This window comes from Oncorhynchus kisutch, linkage group LG15 (genome assembly GCF_002021735.2).
Source record: "Oncorhynchus kisutch isolate 150728-3 linkage group LG15, Okis_V2, whole genome shotgun sequence".
Classification (NCBI taxonomy): Eukaryota; Metazoa; Chordata; class Actinopteri; order Salmoniformes; family Salmonidae; genus Oncorhynchus; species Oncorhynchus kisutch.
The window spans coordinates 35,431,350-35,451,320 of NC_034188.2; the positions used below are offsets into that span (position 1 = coordinate 35,431,350).

General features: G+C 42.1%; 1 protein-coding gene across 1 annotated transcript; it reads left to right on the forward strand.

Moving 5' to 3' along the window:
- The first annotated feature begins 219 nt into the window (after positions 1–219).
- Positions 220–16,878, forward strand: LOC109905248 (interleukin-21). The gene is made up of 6 exons (XM_031791399.1): positions 220–388; positions 695–736; positions 2,934–3,044; positions 3,552–3,590; positions 3,824–3,907; positions 16,753–16,878. Exons 1-6 carry the CDS (start codon positions 260–262, stop codon positions 16,876–16,878), a joined length of 531 nt encoding a protein of 176 aa, XP_031647259.1. The 5' UTR covers positions 220–259.
- Positions 16,879–19,971: the final 3,093 nt, after the last annotated feature.

Consider the following 19,971-nt stretch of genomic DNA (forward strand, 5'->3'; position numbering starts at 1 on the left):
ATGTTTTCGTTCACGCACTTGCATCCCTACACCCCACGCATGCACAACTCTGAGCTCACGTAGTGGCCAGTGGAAAAGAAAAAGTCATTACTCATCCATTCATACTTTCAGCAGTTTTCCAATCTCTCAAACGTGGTTTTCCTGTGTCCTGATGGACAAATATATAGGTAAGTTAAAACACCTGTCCACATTACCAGTCAGCGTTTTGAACAGCATCCTTTGGGTAATTTGTGCCATCGTTAAAGCAGGTTAAGAAAAGATGAAGCTGCTTGTTTGTTGTCTCCTAGCCATCACCTGTTGTGTTTTGGCGAATGTCGACAAGGTCAAGAGAACAATGAAGCTGACTGAAGTACTAAAGGAGTTAAGAGAACTAAACAAAAGTGTGGCGGTAGGTCAATCTGCAATTTATTGGACACCTTTTCCGAAGCTTATGCGTTGTCAGCGCTTATGTATTTGATGGGTTCTTGCAAGAAACCATGAGCTTTTACTAATGATCATAGCATGTTTTATTATGCATTATACTAACTTTGTGATGCAATGCGTCTTTTTACATTTATGAAGGCTGTAAATGGTTCGTAGAAAGTATTACCACAATTTCTCACCCCTCTATTTTTTTTGGGGGGGGGGGGGGGGGGGGGTTGATATGAGATGCAACCTCAGTACCAACACCTCTGGTTTTTTGTTGTTCTTGCAGCACAACGGCATGATGTTGAATACTCCTACCCTGGATATAGAGGTAAGCGATTTTTCGAAAGAAAATCTACTATACCTTATTTACTCTACAAGCAAAAGAATCATTGTCAGAAAAGTCACAGACAAGGAATGACCTCTGTTGTGGTGGTTAGTCTTGCTCTCACACCTACTGTACTGTATATCGCATAATGTAGCACGCTAGTACCATAGCCGGCGAATGGGGTCTTGTGACGTCAAGAAATAATGATCTTAAAAAAAATATATATATATAATCATCAATAGTATAAAGCAATTACATTTGTAATATAGTTGCATAAATTATGTGTATAGTTAATTGTTTATATCGCCAATACTTAGTAAATACTTTGTTTAATATAGTCTCATTTGTATGAATATGTTCAGTAATCCTTTTGTCATTAAAGAAAGGAAAGGTACACCCTATCACTTGTTTTTTACGCAAAATGAAGTTGTGGAACTACAAATAGTTTCAGCTAAATTACTAGCATGGGTAGGGCCAATTGATTTGACAATATGTGAATTACTTGAAACTAAACCAAATAAACTAACTGACGGCATTAAAGTAACCGTCTGGTGAAAATTTCACTTTTAAAAGTTCATATCCTACTAACTCATACCCAAATCATGTTGTTATCTGGCCAACCAGTGTTCTACTCACATGAATATTTGTAATGACATGTATACACTCACCACCATTCCAACACAGAAAAACTGCTTTTAGTATACTTAATTTTAAAAAAGGGGGAAGGAAAACGATTTCACTCATTGTAATTAATTATTAGGTCATATTTCATAGAAATCTGGAAACACTGGACAATTACTTTAATGGACAGTCTACCTAATTAAATGTTGTTGTTTTATCTTAGTAGGTGGAGTACATTTACAGTGTTAATACAGGATGATTGTAGCAAGTAGAGGGCCACACACTCGTCAGAATCACTCTTTCATCAACAACAACAAAAAACATTATAGATGTAACTTAAGAAAACATTGATAAAAGAAGAGTATTTCTTTCAGCTATTTATCAGTTTGCACTAACAGTCAATCCAGTTTGGCATGTGTTTTTGTCAGAGTTCTGTGCATGAATGAGTCAACGTGAAAGTGATCTCCATGTCTATTGGAGTTACTTGTGCACATTTAGGAGAAATGTGATGAGTAATCGCACTCACGTCTCTGTGGCTTTTACCCGAGAGACAAACTGTGCTACTGCTTTAGAAAATGGTTTGACTATATCTTCAAGTTAGTTGAACATGGTTGTCCTAAACTGGACCAAATAATTCATGAGTATACCATGGAACCAGTCTGTTACCAATATTCCACGGGGTGAACACTTGATCAAAGGTTGCCATGCTCTCGTTTTTACCCTAGCCGTCTAACTAACGTTGGTCAGTTATTGTTTGAGAACTCAAGAGTTTGAGGCCCACAAGCATGGGGGGGGGAAAATATCATTGCCTAAAAGGTAGAGGCAAACGAAAGCCTCAACCTGGAAAATGTGTTGTCACGTCAAAGAGAGAGGTAATTTTCTATCTGTTCTATGAAACGCCCAGTCAAAGTGGGGAAACTGGAAACAGGCAGCAAGTGAAAACAGTGAAAATCCTCATCTCAGTTAAGCGGGGAAAGACATGTTTCTGTATTAGATACGTTGGTGGAAACATTGTGTCTTGATCACTTGGGCTTTGGACCTGCTAGTGAGTAGAATGAGAAAGTCTTACTCTGATAAACAGAATATGACTTGTGAGTCACAGTTTTGTAGGAAATGATAAGACCATTCATATAGGGTGGAGGGTAGCCTAGCGGTTAGTAACCAAATAGTCGCCTGTTCGAATCCCAGAGTTAACTAGGTGAAAAATCTGTCCATGTACCCTTGAGCAAGGCACTTAATCCTTATTGCTCCTGCAAGTCACTCTGGATAAGAGCGTCTGCTAAATGTTAAAAAGTTATATAAATTGTAAGAAAAGTTATTGCAACTTAATCTCTGTGGAGTATCATACTTGAGAGCGGGTCATGTTATATGGGAATCAGGTGTTGTATGTGGCTCAATAGAATACATTTGGCTGTTATGAACTGGAAATATTGTGTGAATTCTGGTTGAGGTTCAGGTTAATGAAATATGCTCAAATGTAGAAATGTGGCAAATGTCTAACTCATCTTGAATATAGTATGTGGGTTAATTTACTATACTCCAACATCCATCATTTAGTGTGTCATTTTGCTTTTTACAGGAATGCTGTTTCCTATCTGCCTTGGAGTGCTTCCGGAAGATGGTACCTAGTCTCAAGGCCAAACAAAAGAAATTGCAGCGCAAAGTTATCAAAAACCTCAGCCCACTGACTGTGAGTCACTTCAGAAAACATGTGAATAATGTACACTGAGTTGAACACAACATTAACACTTTCCTAATATTGAGTTGCGCGCACAGGGATGCTGGCCCATGTGACTCCAATGCTTCCCACAGTTGTGTACATTTGGTTGGGTGTCCTTTGGGTGCTGGACCATTCTTGATACACACAGGGAAACTGTTGAGCGTGAAAAACCCAGCAGCGTTGCAGTTCTTGACACAAACCGGTGCGCCTGGCACCGACTACCATACCCTGTTCAATGACACTTAAGTCTTGTCTTGCCCATTCACCCTCTGAATGGCACACATACACAGTCCATGTCAAAATATTATCAAGGCTTAAAAATCCTTTAACTTGTTACATCAATAAGGGATCATAGTGTTCATCTTGATTCACCTGATCAGCCAATGTCATGGAAAGCGCCGGTGTTCTTAATATTTTGAAATGTACATGGCAAGATTGTGGCAAAATATGAACATGTTGCTTTGTTCTTTTTTTTAGTTTGGAGGTGTGGACTCCTGCAGTCGGGAGGAGAGAGAGGTGAGCCTTGCCATTATTTTCCAAATTGACATTAATAGCGTTATCATTATTAAACATAATCACATAAGAATTATGTAAAGAATGTGGAAAGTAAGTTAGGGGTAGTAGTTACTTTACTAGGCCTATTTTCAGTCCAAATCTAAGAGTAACTTCAAATTTGTATTTGAACTTTTAAAAGTTACATTGTGTGGGCCAACTAAGTTAACATTTTCCGTGTTCCTTTATTCCATCAGAACAAAGTCTGCCAAGGATGTGATTCCTACCCAATGAAGGACAGCAGGGAATTTGTTAAAAAGTTGGAATCTCTTCTTCAAAAGGTAACCGGTTATTATGAATAAGTCAGACTTTTAACAACAATATCTACACTTCAATGACAGAAAATGGTGGTAGTGTGCAGTGTGCTAACTACAAAAAAATATGATTTTCAGGCTATGACTAGACTGGTGTGAGGATATGACTGGAACAACGTGTGGGAAAAGACATGGGAATGTGTAGAAGACACTACTCTGTGAACACATCAGAGACATGGCTATGGCCATTCCGGCCATCCTACTATTCTATGCATTTTGTTATTTGATTTTTGTGGCCAAGATTATATTTGTTTTGTCATTATTTTGTTGGGGGAGGGGGGGGGGGGGGGTTACAGGTACAATATTCATATCAAATCATATACCATTTCATATCACATGTACCTGTGGACTGCCACTCAAAAGAAAAACAAACGTAAGCAATACAGACAGAGAAATGATCATATTGATTAAGTTCTAATTATATTTAATAATAATATTTATTTAATATTTATTTATGAAATGGTGTTATTCTACTCAAGCTAAATAATTATTTAATTCCCACAAGAAAGCTGCTTTGGTGCCACCTAGTGTAAAAAAGACATCCATGCAGTTTATCATTGATGTTTTAACATTTATTTATTTATTCACCTGAACCTATTTGTATGTTTGTATACTATATATTTACAATTGTTAGCTCTCAAAGCTATATCTCATCCATTACACCAAACTATGCATTTTATTATATCAAAAATAAGTATCTCACAATGAGATTAAATTGCTTGAAACGGTAATGAAATTGCTGTTGCTTTTTGTATTTTGTATTTTATCAAAAACATTTAATTGAATGTGAGCATATTAAATAACTAATACTGTATTTGTGTTTTGACACTGATTATTTTGAGTACATTTGAATAACAAAGACAATTTAGGCCAGAGGTGTCCATAAATGTTTCCCTGCAAACACACTCGGTCCTCACCGAGGTCTGGAGTGTCGCACTCAAATATATTACATTTTTTGCTGTCTGGACACACCTATACATTTAAGGGTTTTTATTTATGTTTTACTATTTTCTACATTGTAGAATAATAGTGAATACATCAAAACGATGAAATAACAAATATGAAATAATGTAGTAACCAAAAAAACTGTAAAACAAATACAAATATATTTTATATTTGAGATTCTTCAAAGTAGCCACCCTTTGCCTTGATGACAGCTTTGCACAAATAATTAAGGAGCCGCCTGGTATAGAGGTCCTGGATGGCAGGAAGCTTGGCCCCAGTGATGTACTGGGCCGTACACACTACCCTCTGTAGTGCCTTGTGGTTGGAGGCTGAGCAGTTGCCATACCAGGCAGTAATGCAGCTCTCGATGGCGCAGCTGTAGAACTTGTTGAGGATCTGAGGACCCATGCCAAATCTTTTCAGTTTCCTGAGGGGAAAGGCTTTGTCATTCCCTCTTCATGACTGTCTTGGTATGCTTGGACCATGTTAGTTTGTTGGGGATGTGGACACCAAGGAAGCTCTCAACCTGCTCCACTACAGCCCCGTTGATGAGAATGCGGGTGTGCTCGGTCCTCCTTTTCTTGTAGTCCACAATCAGCTCCTTTATCTTGATCACGTTGAGAGAGAGGTTGTTATCCTGGCACCACACTGCCAGGTTTCTGACCTCCTCCTTATAGGCTGTCTCATCGTTGTCAGTGATCAGGCCTACCACTGTTGTGTAGTAGGAAAACGTATTGATGGTGTTGGATTCGTGCTTGGCCATGCAGTCATAGGTGAACAGGGAATACAGGAGGGGACTGAGTACACACCCCTGAGGGGCCCCGTGTTGAGAATCATTACGGCAGATGTGTTGTTACCTACATTTACCACGTGGGGGCAGCCTGTCAGGAAGTCCGGGATCCAGTTCCAGAGGGAGGTGTTTAAGTCCCAGGGTCCTTAGTTTATTGATGAGTTTTGAGGGCACTATGGTGTTGAACACTGAGCTGTAGTCAATGAATAGCATTTTCATGTAGGTATTCCTTTTGTCCAGGTGTGAAAGGGCAGTGTGGAGTGCAATATAGATTGCATCATCTGTGGATCTGTTGGGGCAGTATGCTAATTGGGTCTATGGTTTCTGAAATAATGGAGTTGATGTGAGCCATGACCAGCCTTTCAAAGCCCTTCATGGCTACAGACGTGAGTCCTACAGGTCGGTAGTCATTTAGGCAGGTTACCTTGGTGTTCTTGGGCACAGGGAATATGGTGGTCTGCTTGAAGCATGTTGGTATTACAGACTCAGTCAGGGACAGGTTAAAAATGTCAGTGAAGACACTTACCAGTTGATCAGCGCATGCTCAGAGTACACATCCTGGTAATCCGTCTGGCCCCGCAGATTTGTGAATGTTGACCTGTTTAAAGGTCCTACTTACTGTGATCACACAGTCGTTTGTAGCAGCTGATGTTCTCGTGCATGCTTCCGTGTTTCTGTCTTCGAAGCGAGCATGGAAGTTATTTAGCTCATCTAGTAGGCTTGTGTCTATAATAGTTTGTAAGCCTTGCCACTTCCGACGAGCGTTGGAGCCGGTGTAGTACGGTGTAGTACGATTCAATCTTAGTCCTGTATTGACGCTTTGCCTGTTTGATGGTTTGTCTGAGGGCATAGCGGGATTTCTTATAAGCATCCGGGTTCGAATCCCAATCCTTGAAAGCGGCAGCTCTACCCTTTAGATCAGTGCGGATGTTGTCTGTAATCCATGGCTTCTGGTTGGGGTACGTATGGTCACTGTGGGGACAACGTCATCGATGCACTTATTGATGAAGCCAGTGACTGATGTGGTGTACTCCTCAATGTCATCGGAAGAACCCCGGAACATGTTCCAGTCTTTGGTAGCAAAACAGTCCTGTAGCTTAGCAGCTGCGTCATCTGACCACTTCCTTATTGAGCGAGTCACTGGTACTTCCTGCTTACATTTTCGCTTGAAAGCAGGAATAGGAGGATAGAGGTAAGGTTTGCCAAATGGAGGGCGAGGGAGAGCTTTGAACACATCTCTGTCTGTGGAGTAAAGGTAGTCTAGAGTTTTTTCCCCCTCTGGTTGCACATTTAACATGATGGTAGAAATGAGGTAAAATGGATTTAAATTTCCTTGCATTAATTTCCCCGGCCACTAGGAGTGCCACCTCTGGATGAGCATTTTCTTGTTTGCTTATGGCCTTATACAGCTCTTTGAGTGCTGTCTTAGTGCCAGCATTGGTATATGGTGGTAAATAAACAGCTACGAAATATACACTGCTCAAAAAAATAAAGGGAACACTTAAACAACACAATGTAACTCCAAGTCAATCACACTTCTGTGAAATCAAACTGTCCACTTAGGAAGCAACACTGATTGACAATAAATGTCACATGCTGTTGTGCAAATGGAATAGACAACAGGTGGAAATTATAGGCAATTAGCAAGACACCCCCAATAAAGGAGTGGTTCTGCAGGTGGTGAATACAGACCACTTCTCAGTTCCTATGCTTCCTGGCTGATGTTTTGGTCACTTTTGAATGCTGGCGGTGCTTTCACTCTAGTGGTAGCAATAGACGGAGTCTACAACATACACAAGTGGCTCAGGTAGTGCAGCTCATCCAGGATGGCACATCAATGCAGGGATTTGAGCATTGTCGGGTGAAGTAAATCCTTCACGTTCAACTCGTTAAAGAAAAAAAAAAACTTTGTCCAGTACGAGGAGAGTAATCGTTGTCCTGATATCCAGAAGCTGTTACAAATAACATGAAAAAAAACACCCAATAGCACAATTGGTTCCGAGCCTGTAAAACGGCAGCCATCTCCTCCGGCGCCATCATATAATCAAACATGGGTGAGGTTTGATAATGTTGTGGAGTTGCTTTGCTGCCCCTGATACCGGGGACCTTAAATGTGTGGAAGGTATCATGAAATCAGGTGTTTTGGAGTTCAAAGTTCATACCAGTGTACAAAAACTTGGTCTCCTTTGAAGGTGGTGGGTCTTCCAGCAGGACAACGACCCCAAACACCCGTCAAAAAGCACACAGGAATGGTTCAAGAATAAATATGGGACTGTTCTGGAATGGCCAGCAAAGAGTCCAGATCTGAATTACATCCAAAACCTATGGCGAGATCTGAAAACAGCAGTTAGTGGAGGGCACACCTCAAATGTTCAAGATTTAGAACAGTGTGCTGCTAAAGAGTGCTGAAGGCTGTGCAACCAAGTACTAGCTCCAGTGTGCCAATAGGTTTCTCCTTGCCATTTTACTTTATTTTCTAGATAAAAATTCTAAACATAAGTTTACAAATATAAAATCGGTTCTGCAATGTTGAAAATCTAATGACAAGGTGTGGAGACCAAAAGTTGTTTTCAATGTCAAGTTATAGGGAATTATCTAAAAAAAAGTGCAAGGGTGACAATATAAACTCTAAAACGTCCTCTCTAAAAATATCCTCTCACTGTCAACTGCGTATATTTTCAGCAAACTTAACATGTGTAAATATTTGTATGAACATAACAAGATTCAACAACTGAGACATAAACTGAACCAGTTCCACAGACATGTGTCCCTGAACAAAGGGGGGGGGGGGGGGGGGGTCAAAATCAAAAGTTAGTATCTGGTGTGGCCACCAGCTGCTCCTCATGGACTGCACCAGATTTGCCAGTTCTTGCTGTGAGATGTTACCCCACTCTTCCACCAAGGCCCCTGCAAGTTCCCGTACATTTCTGGGGGAAATGGCCCTAGCCCATATTCTCCGATCCAACAGGTCCCACACGTGCACAATGGGATTGAGATCCGGGCTCTTCACTGGCCATGGCAGAACACTGACATTCCTGTCTTGCAGGAAATCACACACCTAACGAGCAGTATGGCTGGTGGCACTGTCATGCTGGAGGGTCATGTCAGGATGAGCCTGCAGGAAGGGTACGTACTTCATGAGGGAGGAGGATGTCTTGCCTGTAATGCACAGCGTTGAGATTGCCTGCACTGACAACAAGCTCAGTCTGATGATGCTGCGACACACCGCCCCAGACCATGACGGACCCTCCACCTCAGAATCGATCTCGCTCCAGAGTACAGGCCTCAGTGTGACGCTCATTCCTTTGAAGATAAACGCGAATCCGACCATCACCCCTGTTGAGACAAAACCGCGACTCGTCAGTAAAGAGCACTTTTTGCCAGTCCCGTCTGGTCCAGCGACGGTGGGTTTGTGCCCATAGGCGACATTGTTGCTGGTGATGTCTGGTGAGGACCTGCATTACATAAGGCCTACAAGGCCTCAGTCCAGCCTCTCTCAGCCTATTGAGGACAGTCTGAGCACTGATGGAGGGATTGTGCGTTCCTGGTGTATATCGGGCAGTTGCCATCCTGTACCTGTCCCGCAGGTGTGATTTTCGGATGTACCGATCCTGTGCAGGTGTTGTTATACGTGGTTTGCCACTGTGAGGACAATCAGCTGTCCGTCCTGTCTCCCTGTAGCGCGGTCTTAGGCATCTCACAGTACGGACATTGCAATGTATTGCCCTGGCCACATCTGCAGTCCTTATGCCTTTTTGCAGCATGCCTAAGGCACGTTCACGCAGATGGGCAGGGATCCTGGGCATCTTTCTTTTGGTGTTTTCAGAGTCAGTAGAAAGGCCTCTTTAATGTCCTAAGTTTTCATTACTGCCTGTAAGCTGTTAGTGTCTTAACGACCGTTCCACAGGTGCATGTTCATGAATTGTTTATGGTTCATTGAACAAGCATGGGAAACAGTGTTTAAACCCTTTACAATGAAGATCTGTGAAGTTATGTGGATTTTTATGAATTATCTTTGAAAGACAGGGTCCTGAAAAAGGGACGTTTCTTTTTTTGCAGAGTTTATTTGACTGCAACTGTATATACTATATATATGGATGTTTGACACCCCTGATTTAGGCCATTCATGAATTCAAGCAACTGGTAGAACGTGTTTTAACCCTTAGCTGCTGCTGGGAATGGAGGTCAATGGAAGCCAGGCTTCCACCAAAAACTGACCAAGAAAAAAACAAACATACAAAATGGATGTATATTTTGTCTCTCTGTGTTTCACACGTCCTTCAATTTGCAAGAGGCTGAATGTATCTCTCCAGTTAAAGCATCCGAGAGAGCAAAACAGCGCCGCTCTGTCTCTGTATGTGTAGCGTATCTATCTGATGCTCTTTCTGACCAGACGGCATGACATTGTTACCGCCCGTAGCATTGAATTCAAGAGGATCCAGAGAGCATTTGGCCTCCATTGATAATAATTAAAAAAAATAATAGCCCATCAGTAGTTAACTAAACTGAGCGAGCTCAACTGTGAATGGTCCTGGCGCACCAAAAAAAAAAAAGTGTCAAGGGAAGCCAGTTTGGATTTGGCTTCTGACCAATTACATCATAAGCCAAATGTCATTATTGACAGGAAAAAACTTCAATTGTTAGCTAGCTAAAATCATCCCTCTGGAGATGGGGATTTGGACTTATGGTTTTGCTTAATTCTCCATACTGGCCAATGATTATAACAGAGATTCTGATCTAACCATGAACTCATATATTGTGCCATGGCCTGAGAGGATGGAGGTTCAACATAGGATGTATGCTAATGTTAACTAGCTGGCCTGGTGTATCGTTGTCCATAGAAGGAAGTTAGGCTAGCGAGCAAGAATTTTAGCCAGGTAGCCGAGGACAACAAAAACAAAAAGTGTGTACTGTAGGACAGTCAGACCGTTTAGGCAACATGAAAAAGGAGGATGGCAATGGTATTTCTTTACAAGTAGGGTGAGTCAACATCCATACCATGGACAGCCACATCATATTTAGCTTACGTTGATTGGACTAAATTTGTTTTGTTATCTTTTAGTTACTGTATTAGACTAAGCATAGATGATGTTGAAATGTTAAAGCTGAAATTGTGCACGAACAGTGGAGGCAGTTCCTGTTTTCTTTGCTACTTGCAGTAACTCTCTAAATCAATAGCTGTTTTAGTAATCTGAAAATGTCAGAAACATGACCTTGATTGACAATGCTGTTACATGAAATATGTTTTGTGGACTTCACCGGACAGATGTTGCTCTCTGGTTTTGTAATAAAACAAATGTATGGTTGAATTTATTCTGCCACTGTCTTATTTTCTTGGCTTTAGGCCTAAATATCATGGTGTCAAGGCATATGAACTAACAGGTTATAGAGCAAACAACGCAATTATCACAACACATAGGTTGTAATATATTTATTTTTCTGGATTGGCTGCCCTGGTGATTTTACCCACGCACCGCTACTGTGTTCTATAGTCCTAAATTAGAGTAAAAATAGGTATATACTCTAACTGTGCTTTTGAAATAGCCCAAGTTGCCTATGGAAATCATGCATTGAATTGCCTAAATTACGGTTGTTTCTCTTTCCAGCATTAGGTGGAGCTATACATTTCTAAACCCAGTGAACTAAAGTGCTAACTGTTGCACTGAGGAACGGTAGACAGACCTGAGTCCGGGTGTTGAACAGGGTTCAACTCTCCAACAGCATCGGGAGCAACAAGCAGAGGCCGCAGGAGCTCCTCCTGTAAGTTAATATAAAAAATAATAATAAAAAGAACAATAATAAAGTCTCAATAAATTTGACAGAAAATGTAAAGATACCTGGAATCTTTGACAACAGCGACATCTGAGTGGTAGCTGGTCCTTATTTAGCCAATGTACCTTAAATCCATTAACTGGATTTTTAACGGCAGATCTCCTCTTCCTCTGAGAAGGAGTAAGGATCGGACCAAGATGCAGCGTGGTAAGTGTTCATGACGATTTATTAAAAACGTACTGAACACGGAAATACAAAACAATAAACGATGTAATGAAAACCGAACCAGTACCGTGTGGCGACAAACACACCCACAAACCAACAGTGAAACCCAGGCTACCAAAGTATGATTCTCAGGCAGAGACAACTAACGACACCTGCCTCTGATTGAGAACCATACTAGGCTGAACACAAAACCCAACATAGAAAAACAAACATAGACTGCCCACCCCAACTCACGCCCTGACCATACTAAATAAAGACAAAACAAAGGAAATAAAGGTCAGAACGTGACAGGATTGAATCCATCTCTTTGTATTTGGCTATTCACATTTAAAAGATTAAATTTAAATTTAAACATGCTACCAAGGTTTCCAATGTATGCATTTACACATGACATGGGAGTAAACATGAACTTGACTTTTCTTTGCAAAATCATGCAATGAGGTTAACCCAGGTCGCCCTGTCAATTCTCAAGTTCATAACAGGTGCAGCATCTTGTTGAGCTATAATGACAACAACAGCATGGTGGACTTCCCAGCAGCCATGGAGGGGATTTCAAGTTTCATGTTTTCAAGACAGCCAAATTGTCTTCAACCTCTATGAGGTGTGCACCACACCACATCTGCTAGCTCAAATACTTGAAACACTTAGACCAAGGTGGCTTTTCAAACATACTACTGCTATCAAACTATAGTGGTCAATAGAAGGGGGTCTTCAGTGGCAACTGAGGGTCCTGTGATGAGCAGAAGCAGGTCAACTTGCATCATCTCTGGCCTCATTTTCCTGTCACATCACAGTACATGTGACTTAACAAATAGTTTCAGTACACAGCAATGAAAAACACTATCCATTCGACCACAGAAGTATGCCTGAGCCTGACATGCCACATGTTGCAAGTGGTTTTGGTAAAACCCTAGCGGTCTCTCCAGTAGTGGTTGGAGATGGTGGGTTTTCCCTTGTTGGTTGGTGCAGAATTCCCACTGGGGTCAGATATCACTACATACTTAAAGGACAATTCCACTACTTTATAACCAGTTATTAGGCAGTTAGTATACAGTACCAGTCAAAAGTTTGGACACACCTACTCCTTCAAGGGTTTTTCTTTATTTTTACTATTTTCTACATTGTAGAATATTAGTGAAGACATCAAAACTATGAAATAACACATATGGAATCATCTAGTAACCAAAAAAGTGTTAAACAAATATATTTTATATTTGTCACTCATGGGGACACTACGTCACCGCCAAATCTAAGAGTAAAACTTGAAAATTCAAGCCCCTTTAGTGCTGCCATAGAGTTACATTAGAAGTGCCCATCCAAGGAGGCTCAATGTCATTGGTCTATTATCCCCTCTTAATTTCGCCTACTGTTCTGACTTGGTGGCGCACATGTAGCCTATAACCTTTTTTAGAGAAATGTAATCATAGAATATTGTAAGAGCTTTCAGTGCCTGCAGGTAGCCTAGTGGTTAGAGTGTTGGACCAGTAAGCGAAAGGTTGCTAGATTGAATCCCGGAGCTGAAATCTGTCATTCTGCCCCTGAACAAGGCAGTTGTAACGGTTCTCTTGTGGTGAAGGAGAGTCGGACCAAAATGCAGCGTGTAGATTGCGATCCATGTTTATTCAACAAACGTAACACGAATCTAAATACAAACACAACAAAACAATAAACGTAACGAAAACCGAAACAGCCTAATACTGGTGCACATACACACAGAACAAGGACATCAAGACACTAAGGACAATCACCCACAAAACCCAACACAAAACAGGCTACCTAAATATGGTTCCCAATCAGAGACAATGACTAACACCTGCCTCTGATTGAGAACCATATCAGTCCAAACATAGAAATAGACAAACCAGACACACAACATAGAATGCCCACCCAGCTCACGTCCTGACCAACACTAAAACAAGGAAAACACATACGAACGATGGTCAGACCGTGACAGCAGTTAACCCACTTTTCCCAGGCCGTCATTGAAAATAAGAATTTGTTCTTAACTGACTTGCCTAGTTAAATAACGGTAAAATAAAAACATGCCCCTTTATTTATCTTACGGTTCTGACTTGGTGTACAGGGAGAATACTGTAAGAATGGCCCATGTTCTGAATTATGTCGCTGTACATTTCAAAAGTGTTGTACAAACAGTTATTTTGACTACATCCGTCCTATATCGCTCATTGATGTCTCAATCAAAATTACGGATTGCCTCTTTTCCACTTGTCACCCCCTTTTGCTATAGTTTGTACATCTCAATTGTCAGTAGAAACCACATTTGTTAAAGCAAGTCAGCCATATCAGCTATCTTTTTTTAAAGGCAGTAAATGAGGCTGAATGAACTGCCAGACAAGGCTCCACTGATACCCAGGTGTAGCATTGGTAAGGTGTTGGGACTGCTGTTGGGACAGCTTTATGTAGGCTCTAACAGTTTATGGGCACCATTTGTCACCGTTATAGTGAAATGAATGTATTATTTAGTGTTGTGTAGTGGCTTTGCTGGCATGCATCCCAAATATATATACTTTTTACCCCACCAAGATGTACATGCTAAAAATCACCACTGCATAGTTTGTCACTATAACCCACATTTGTTTAAGCAAGTCAGCTATATCAGCTGTTTTTTAAAAAGGCATTAAATGAGGCTGAATGAACTGTTTAGCTGCCATATAAGGCTCCGCTGATAGCCATGTGTAGCAGTGGTAAGGTGTTGGGACTGCTGTTGGGACTCTGCTGTTAGGACAGCTTTATGTAGGCCCTAACAGTTTGTGGGCACCGTTTGTCACCATTATAGTGCAATTAATGTGTTGTGTAGTGGCTTTGCTGGCATGCATAAAAAAAATGGGTTTGCCCCACCAAGATTTACATGCTAAAATCGCCACTGGTCGTTGTCTTGACATTCTTCCGCACCGGCTGTGCAGGTGTTTCACTTTGTTCAAGGTGCAGGCCAGACTTGTTTTCTTTGCAAGCAACTTGTTCGCCAATGACAGTGATATGAAGACATTGTCCACGGTGACATTGCTCCCCTTGTGAAGGTAAGATACCGCAAGCCTCATCACTACATTCTCCGACACTCGCGCCTGCTGCCCGATATTGAAAGCCGTTCAGCATGTACAATTACGCACGCTCTCATTGTGTAGCCTACTCCCAGTAGGCCAGAGTATACTGATAAGAGTGCTTTGATTCGGTGAACTGATGTAGGTAACATACCATTTTAAGATTAGGCCTATATTTAGAAAGGATCAATACAATAGAATAGCCGCCTGTTCTTTATTCACAATTCGTGATTACATTATGCATCGTTCGCTTCCCCTGCTCATCAACTCCCCCATTCTCACCATCATCACCTTTACTTAATTTATTGAATCTGTTGTGTGAAGTTATACTGAACAAGAATATAAACGCAACGTGCAACAATTTCAACGATTTTGCTGAGTTACAGTTTTTACTGAGTTACAGATCATGTAAGGAAATCAGTCAATTGAAATACATTTATTAGGCCTTAATCTATGGATTTCACATTACTGAGCAGGGGCACAGCCATGGGTGGGCCTGGGAGGGCATAGGCCCACCCAATGGGGCGCAAGGCTCAGCCAATCACAATTAGTTTTTTTCCCTACAAAAGGGCTTTATTACAGACAAAAATACTTCTCAGTTTCATCAACTGTCCAGGTGGCTGGTTTCTGATGATCCCACAAGTGAAGATGCCGGATGTGGAGGTCCTGGGCTGGCGTGGTTACACATGGTCTGCGGTTGTGAGGCCGGTTGGATGTACTGTCAAATTCTATAAAACAACTTACTCAAGCTCATGAAACATGGGATCAACACTTTACATGTTGCGTTTATATTTTTGTTCAGTATAGTTTCGGTATAGTTTAGGTTCAATTTAGGGGCAATTGTCAGGGTGATTATCAGCTGGGCACTGCACTTTCAACTGTCTGAAGGAGGAGCAGAGCAGGCCCTACTGTTGGGAGAAGGAGGGGCAATGAGGGTAAACCTGCCTTCCTAAAACTGGTTATAACTACAGTTCTGTTTGTGATATTAAGATTCTGACAATGGCGGTGTGCTATATATATTTCTTTAAGAAATGTCAAGGACCGTGTGGGTCATGACTTAAATGGGTAATAACAAATATAAATCCAGAGCAGTCAAAATTACTGCTTTAGCAGTTCTAGTGTTAAATAGAGTGGTGCCCCCCATCTGAGAGAGCCATGGAGCTTCTGACCGTGGCCCAGCTTGGCTCACCAATCATTTTACATGCTGGAAACAATGACCTGCATGCTCAACAGGAAAAGGTGGCCACATCACTTAGGAGGGTGATGGAAAGGGCCTCTACCACCTTCCCAGATGCCAGGGGCCAAGTCCACCCTGCTCCAGAGGAGAGATGTGAGCCTCTTCTGGGACTGTGCTAAATGACAAAATGTAAAATTGGCCCACCATTATTCTCGACTGTCTGTATGATAATGTACACTTTGCCAGGACGTTAAAGAATGTTTCTCTGGGTGGCCAGTCCACCTCACCCCACAGGATCAGCAGACCAGCTAGCAACTTCCTGAGACAAATCAGACGCTCCAATAGATCTGCATGTGGTGGTGCCTCACAGAGGCCTGACTGACCTCCACACTCCCTCTTCAATTCCTCCCACAACCTTCCTCCCATGTTACCAGACTGAGCCCGCCTCAGCATAGCTCTACTAGACCCGAGCCATCACATCACATCACAGTACAGCACAACCAGACCCGGCACATCACAGCACAGCTCTACCAGACCCAGCACATCACAGCACAGCTCTACCAGACCCGGACCATCACAGCACAGCACAACCAGACCCTGCCCATTAGAGCTCTACCAGACCAAAACACTGTTGAGGGTAGTGCACCACATGATGCAGTCCACACAATGGATCACTCACATCATCAGCCCTCATATTTTGAGAGTTTGGAGCTTTGCCAGCTACACTGCTCTCCACACCACCCTCCTCAATTCCTCCCACAACCTCCCTCCCAGGATAGTTTTGGTTACCCTCCCTACTCCCATCCGCAGGACAGGCTTGGGACACTCCTGCTCCCCATGGCAGCCCCAACCATGCAACAGGAGCCACACCAAGGCCTCCTGTGTACACCCAGAATGGAGCATTGGCTGCCACTCCGGTCCCCTGCAGCAGCTCCACTCCTTTGGAGGGAGCTTCACCCGGGTGGACTGAGATCTACCAACATTGCTCACCCAGTTCCCGCCCCAGCCCCTGCATCCAGCGACTTTAAGGGAGGTCTATCATGCTCAGTCTGCTCTGCTCTCACCTGGTTGGCCAGGGACCTTGGCAAAGTCTCAGCTCACTCAACAAATCGCTGCAGATGACCGTACTGTATGCCTTTTAGGTCCTATGGGAATGAGCAGATACCCCCTCTGACTTTAAATTTTGTAGGAGGCTTGGGCTAATGCATGTAAATGTGCCACGTATGATAACAACAAAAAATGGACATTTGGGTATAGGACTTGTGTCCAGACATTCTGGTTCTCTCGGAAAACATGGCTAAATGGTTCTGTCTCGGATAAAGACATTGAAGAAAATTATTATTATGATAATGTATTTAGATGTAACAGATTACAGAAAGGAGGACAAATACCGTATGTAAAATTTTATTTCATGGCATCCCAATCTTAAAATATTTCTGTTCCCAAGAAATTTGAGCCCTATAAACCCAGTGCTTAATTTGAGCCAGATCTTGCCGGAACAGGATCCTGCACTTCTCTGTTTTGGACTGTTTTGTTCTGGAACCTATCCGGATCCGGTACCACTCATGGCATGAAAAATGCCTCTTTGTTAATTGTCCCCCCCCCCCCCGTTGATTTGGGTTGGGTTAGCCCGGGCTTATGGTTTGCATAACATTGTCACCTACAGTTGAAGTCAGAAGTTTACATACACCTTAGCCAAATACATTTAAACTCAGTTTTCACAATTCCTGACATTTAATCCGAGTAAAGATTCCCTGTATTAGGTCAGTTAGGATCACCACTTTATTTTAAGAGAGAGAGCTTTTATTTCTTTCATCACATTCCCAGTGTGTCAGAAGTGTACATTCACTTGATTAGTATTTGGTACCATTGCCTTTTAAATTGTTTAACTTGGGTCAAATGTTTCAGGTAGCCTTCCACAAGCTACCTCCAATAAGTTGGGTGAATTTTCTCCCATTCCTCCTGACAGAGCTGATGTAACTGAGTCAGGTTTGTAGGCCTCTTTGCTCACACACGCTTTTTCAGTTCTGCTCACAAATGTTCTATAGGATTGAGGTCAGGGCTACAACTTTGTAAGTATGCTTGGGGTCATTATCCATTTGGAAGACCCTTTTTGCAACCAAGCAGAGAACTGGAAGGAGAGGCGGCTAAAGGAAGAATTGGCTTTAGGGGTGACCAGTGAGATATACCTGCTGGAGTGCGTGCTACGGGTGGGTGCTGCTATGGTGACCAGTGAGCTGAGATAAGGCGGGGCTTTACCTAGCAGAGACTTGTAGATGACCTGGAGCCAGTGGATCCGGCGACGAGTATGAAGCGAGGTCCAGCCAACGAGGGCATGCAGGTCACAGTGGTGGGTAGTATATGGGGCTTTGGTGACAAAACGGATGGCACTGTGATAGACTTTTGTAAATGACATCGGCGAAGTCGAGGATCGGTAGGATGGTATGTTTGGCAGCATGTGTGAAGAATGCTTTGTTGCAAAATAGGAAGCTGATTCTAGATTTAATTTTGGATTAGAGATGTTTAATGTGAGTCTGGAAGGAGAGTTTACAGTCTAACCAGACACCTAGGTATTTGTAGTTGTCCACATATTCTAAGTCAGAACCGTCCAGAGTAGTGATGCTGGACGGGCGGGCAGGTGCGGGCAGCAATCGGTTGAAGAGCATGCATTTAGTTTTACTTGCATTTAAGAGCAGTTGGAGGCCACAGAAGGAGAGTTGTATGGCATTGAAGCTCATCTGGATGTTTGTTAACACAGTGTCCAACGAAGGGCCAGAGGTATACAGAATGATGTTGTCTGCGTAGAGGTGGATCAAAGAATCACCAGCAGCGAGAGCGACTTCATTGATGTATACAGAGAAGAGAGTCGGCCTGAGAATTTAACCCTGTGGACTGATTTGAACATGATGCTGCCACTTCTTCGGCTTGCAAGCCTCCCCCTTTTTCCTCCAAACATAACTTTTTTTATTTATTTATTTCACCTTTATTTAACCAGGTAGGCTAGTTGAGAACAAGTTCTCATTTGCAACTGCGACCTGGCCAAGATAAAGCATAGCAGTGTGAGCAGACAACAAAGAGTTACACATGGAGTAAACAATTAACAAGTCAATAACACGGTCAATAACGATGGTCATTATGACCAAACAGTTCCATTTTTGTTTCATCAGACCAGAGGACATTTCTCCAAAAAGTACGATCTTTGTCCCCATGTGCAGTTGCAAACCGTAGTCTGGCTTGTTTATGGCGGTTTTGGAGCAGTGGCTTCTTCCTTGCTGACCGGCCTTTCAGGTTATGTCGATATATGACTAATTTTACTGTGGATATAGATACTTTTGTACCTGTTTTCTCCAGCATCTTCCCAAGGTCCTTTGCTGTTGTTCTGGGATTGATTTGCACTTTTCGCACCAAAGTATGTTAATCTCTATGAGACAGAACACGTCTCCTTCCTGAGCGATATGACGGCTGCGTGGTCCCATGGTGTTTATACTTGCATACTATTGTTTGTACAGATGAACGTGGTACCGTCAGGCGTTTGGAAATTGTTCCCAAGGATGAACCAGACTTGTGGAGGTTTACAATTTTATTTCTGAGGTCTTGGCTGATTTCTTTTGATTTTCCCATGATGTCAAGTAAAAAGGCACTAAGTTTGAAGGTAGGCCTTGAAATACATCCACAAGTACACCTCCAATTGACTCAAATGATGTCAATTAGCCTATCAGAAGCTTCTAAAGCCATGACATCATTTTCTGGAATTTTCCAAGCTGTATAAAGGCACAGTCAACTTAGTGTATGTAAACTTCTGACCCACTGGAATTGTGAATTATAAATTAAATAATCTGCCTGTAAACAATTGTTGTAAAAATGACTTGTGTCATGCACAAAGTAGATGTCCTAACCGACTTGCCAAAACTATAGTTTGTTAACAAGAAATTTGTGGAGTGGTTGAAAAACGAGTTTTAATTACTCCAACCTAAGTGTAGGTAAACTTCTGACTTCAACTGTATGTTTGAGACCAATGCGTGACCATGGCTGTCTGAGTAGCATGCCTTTGTCTCTCACAGAA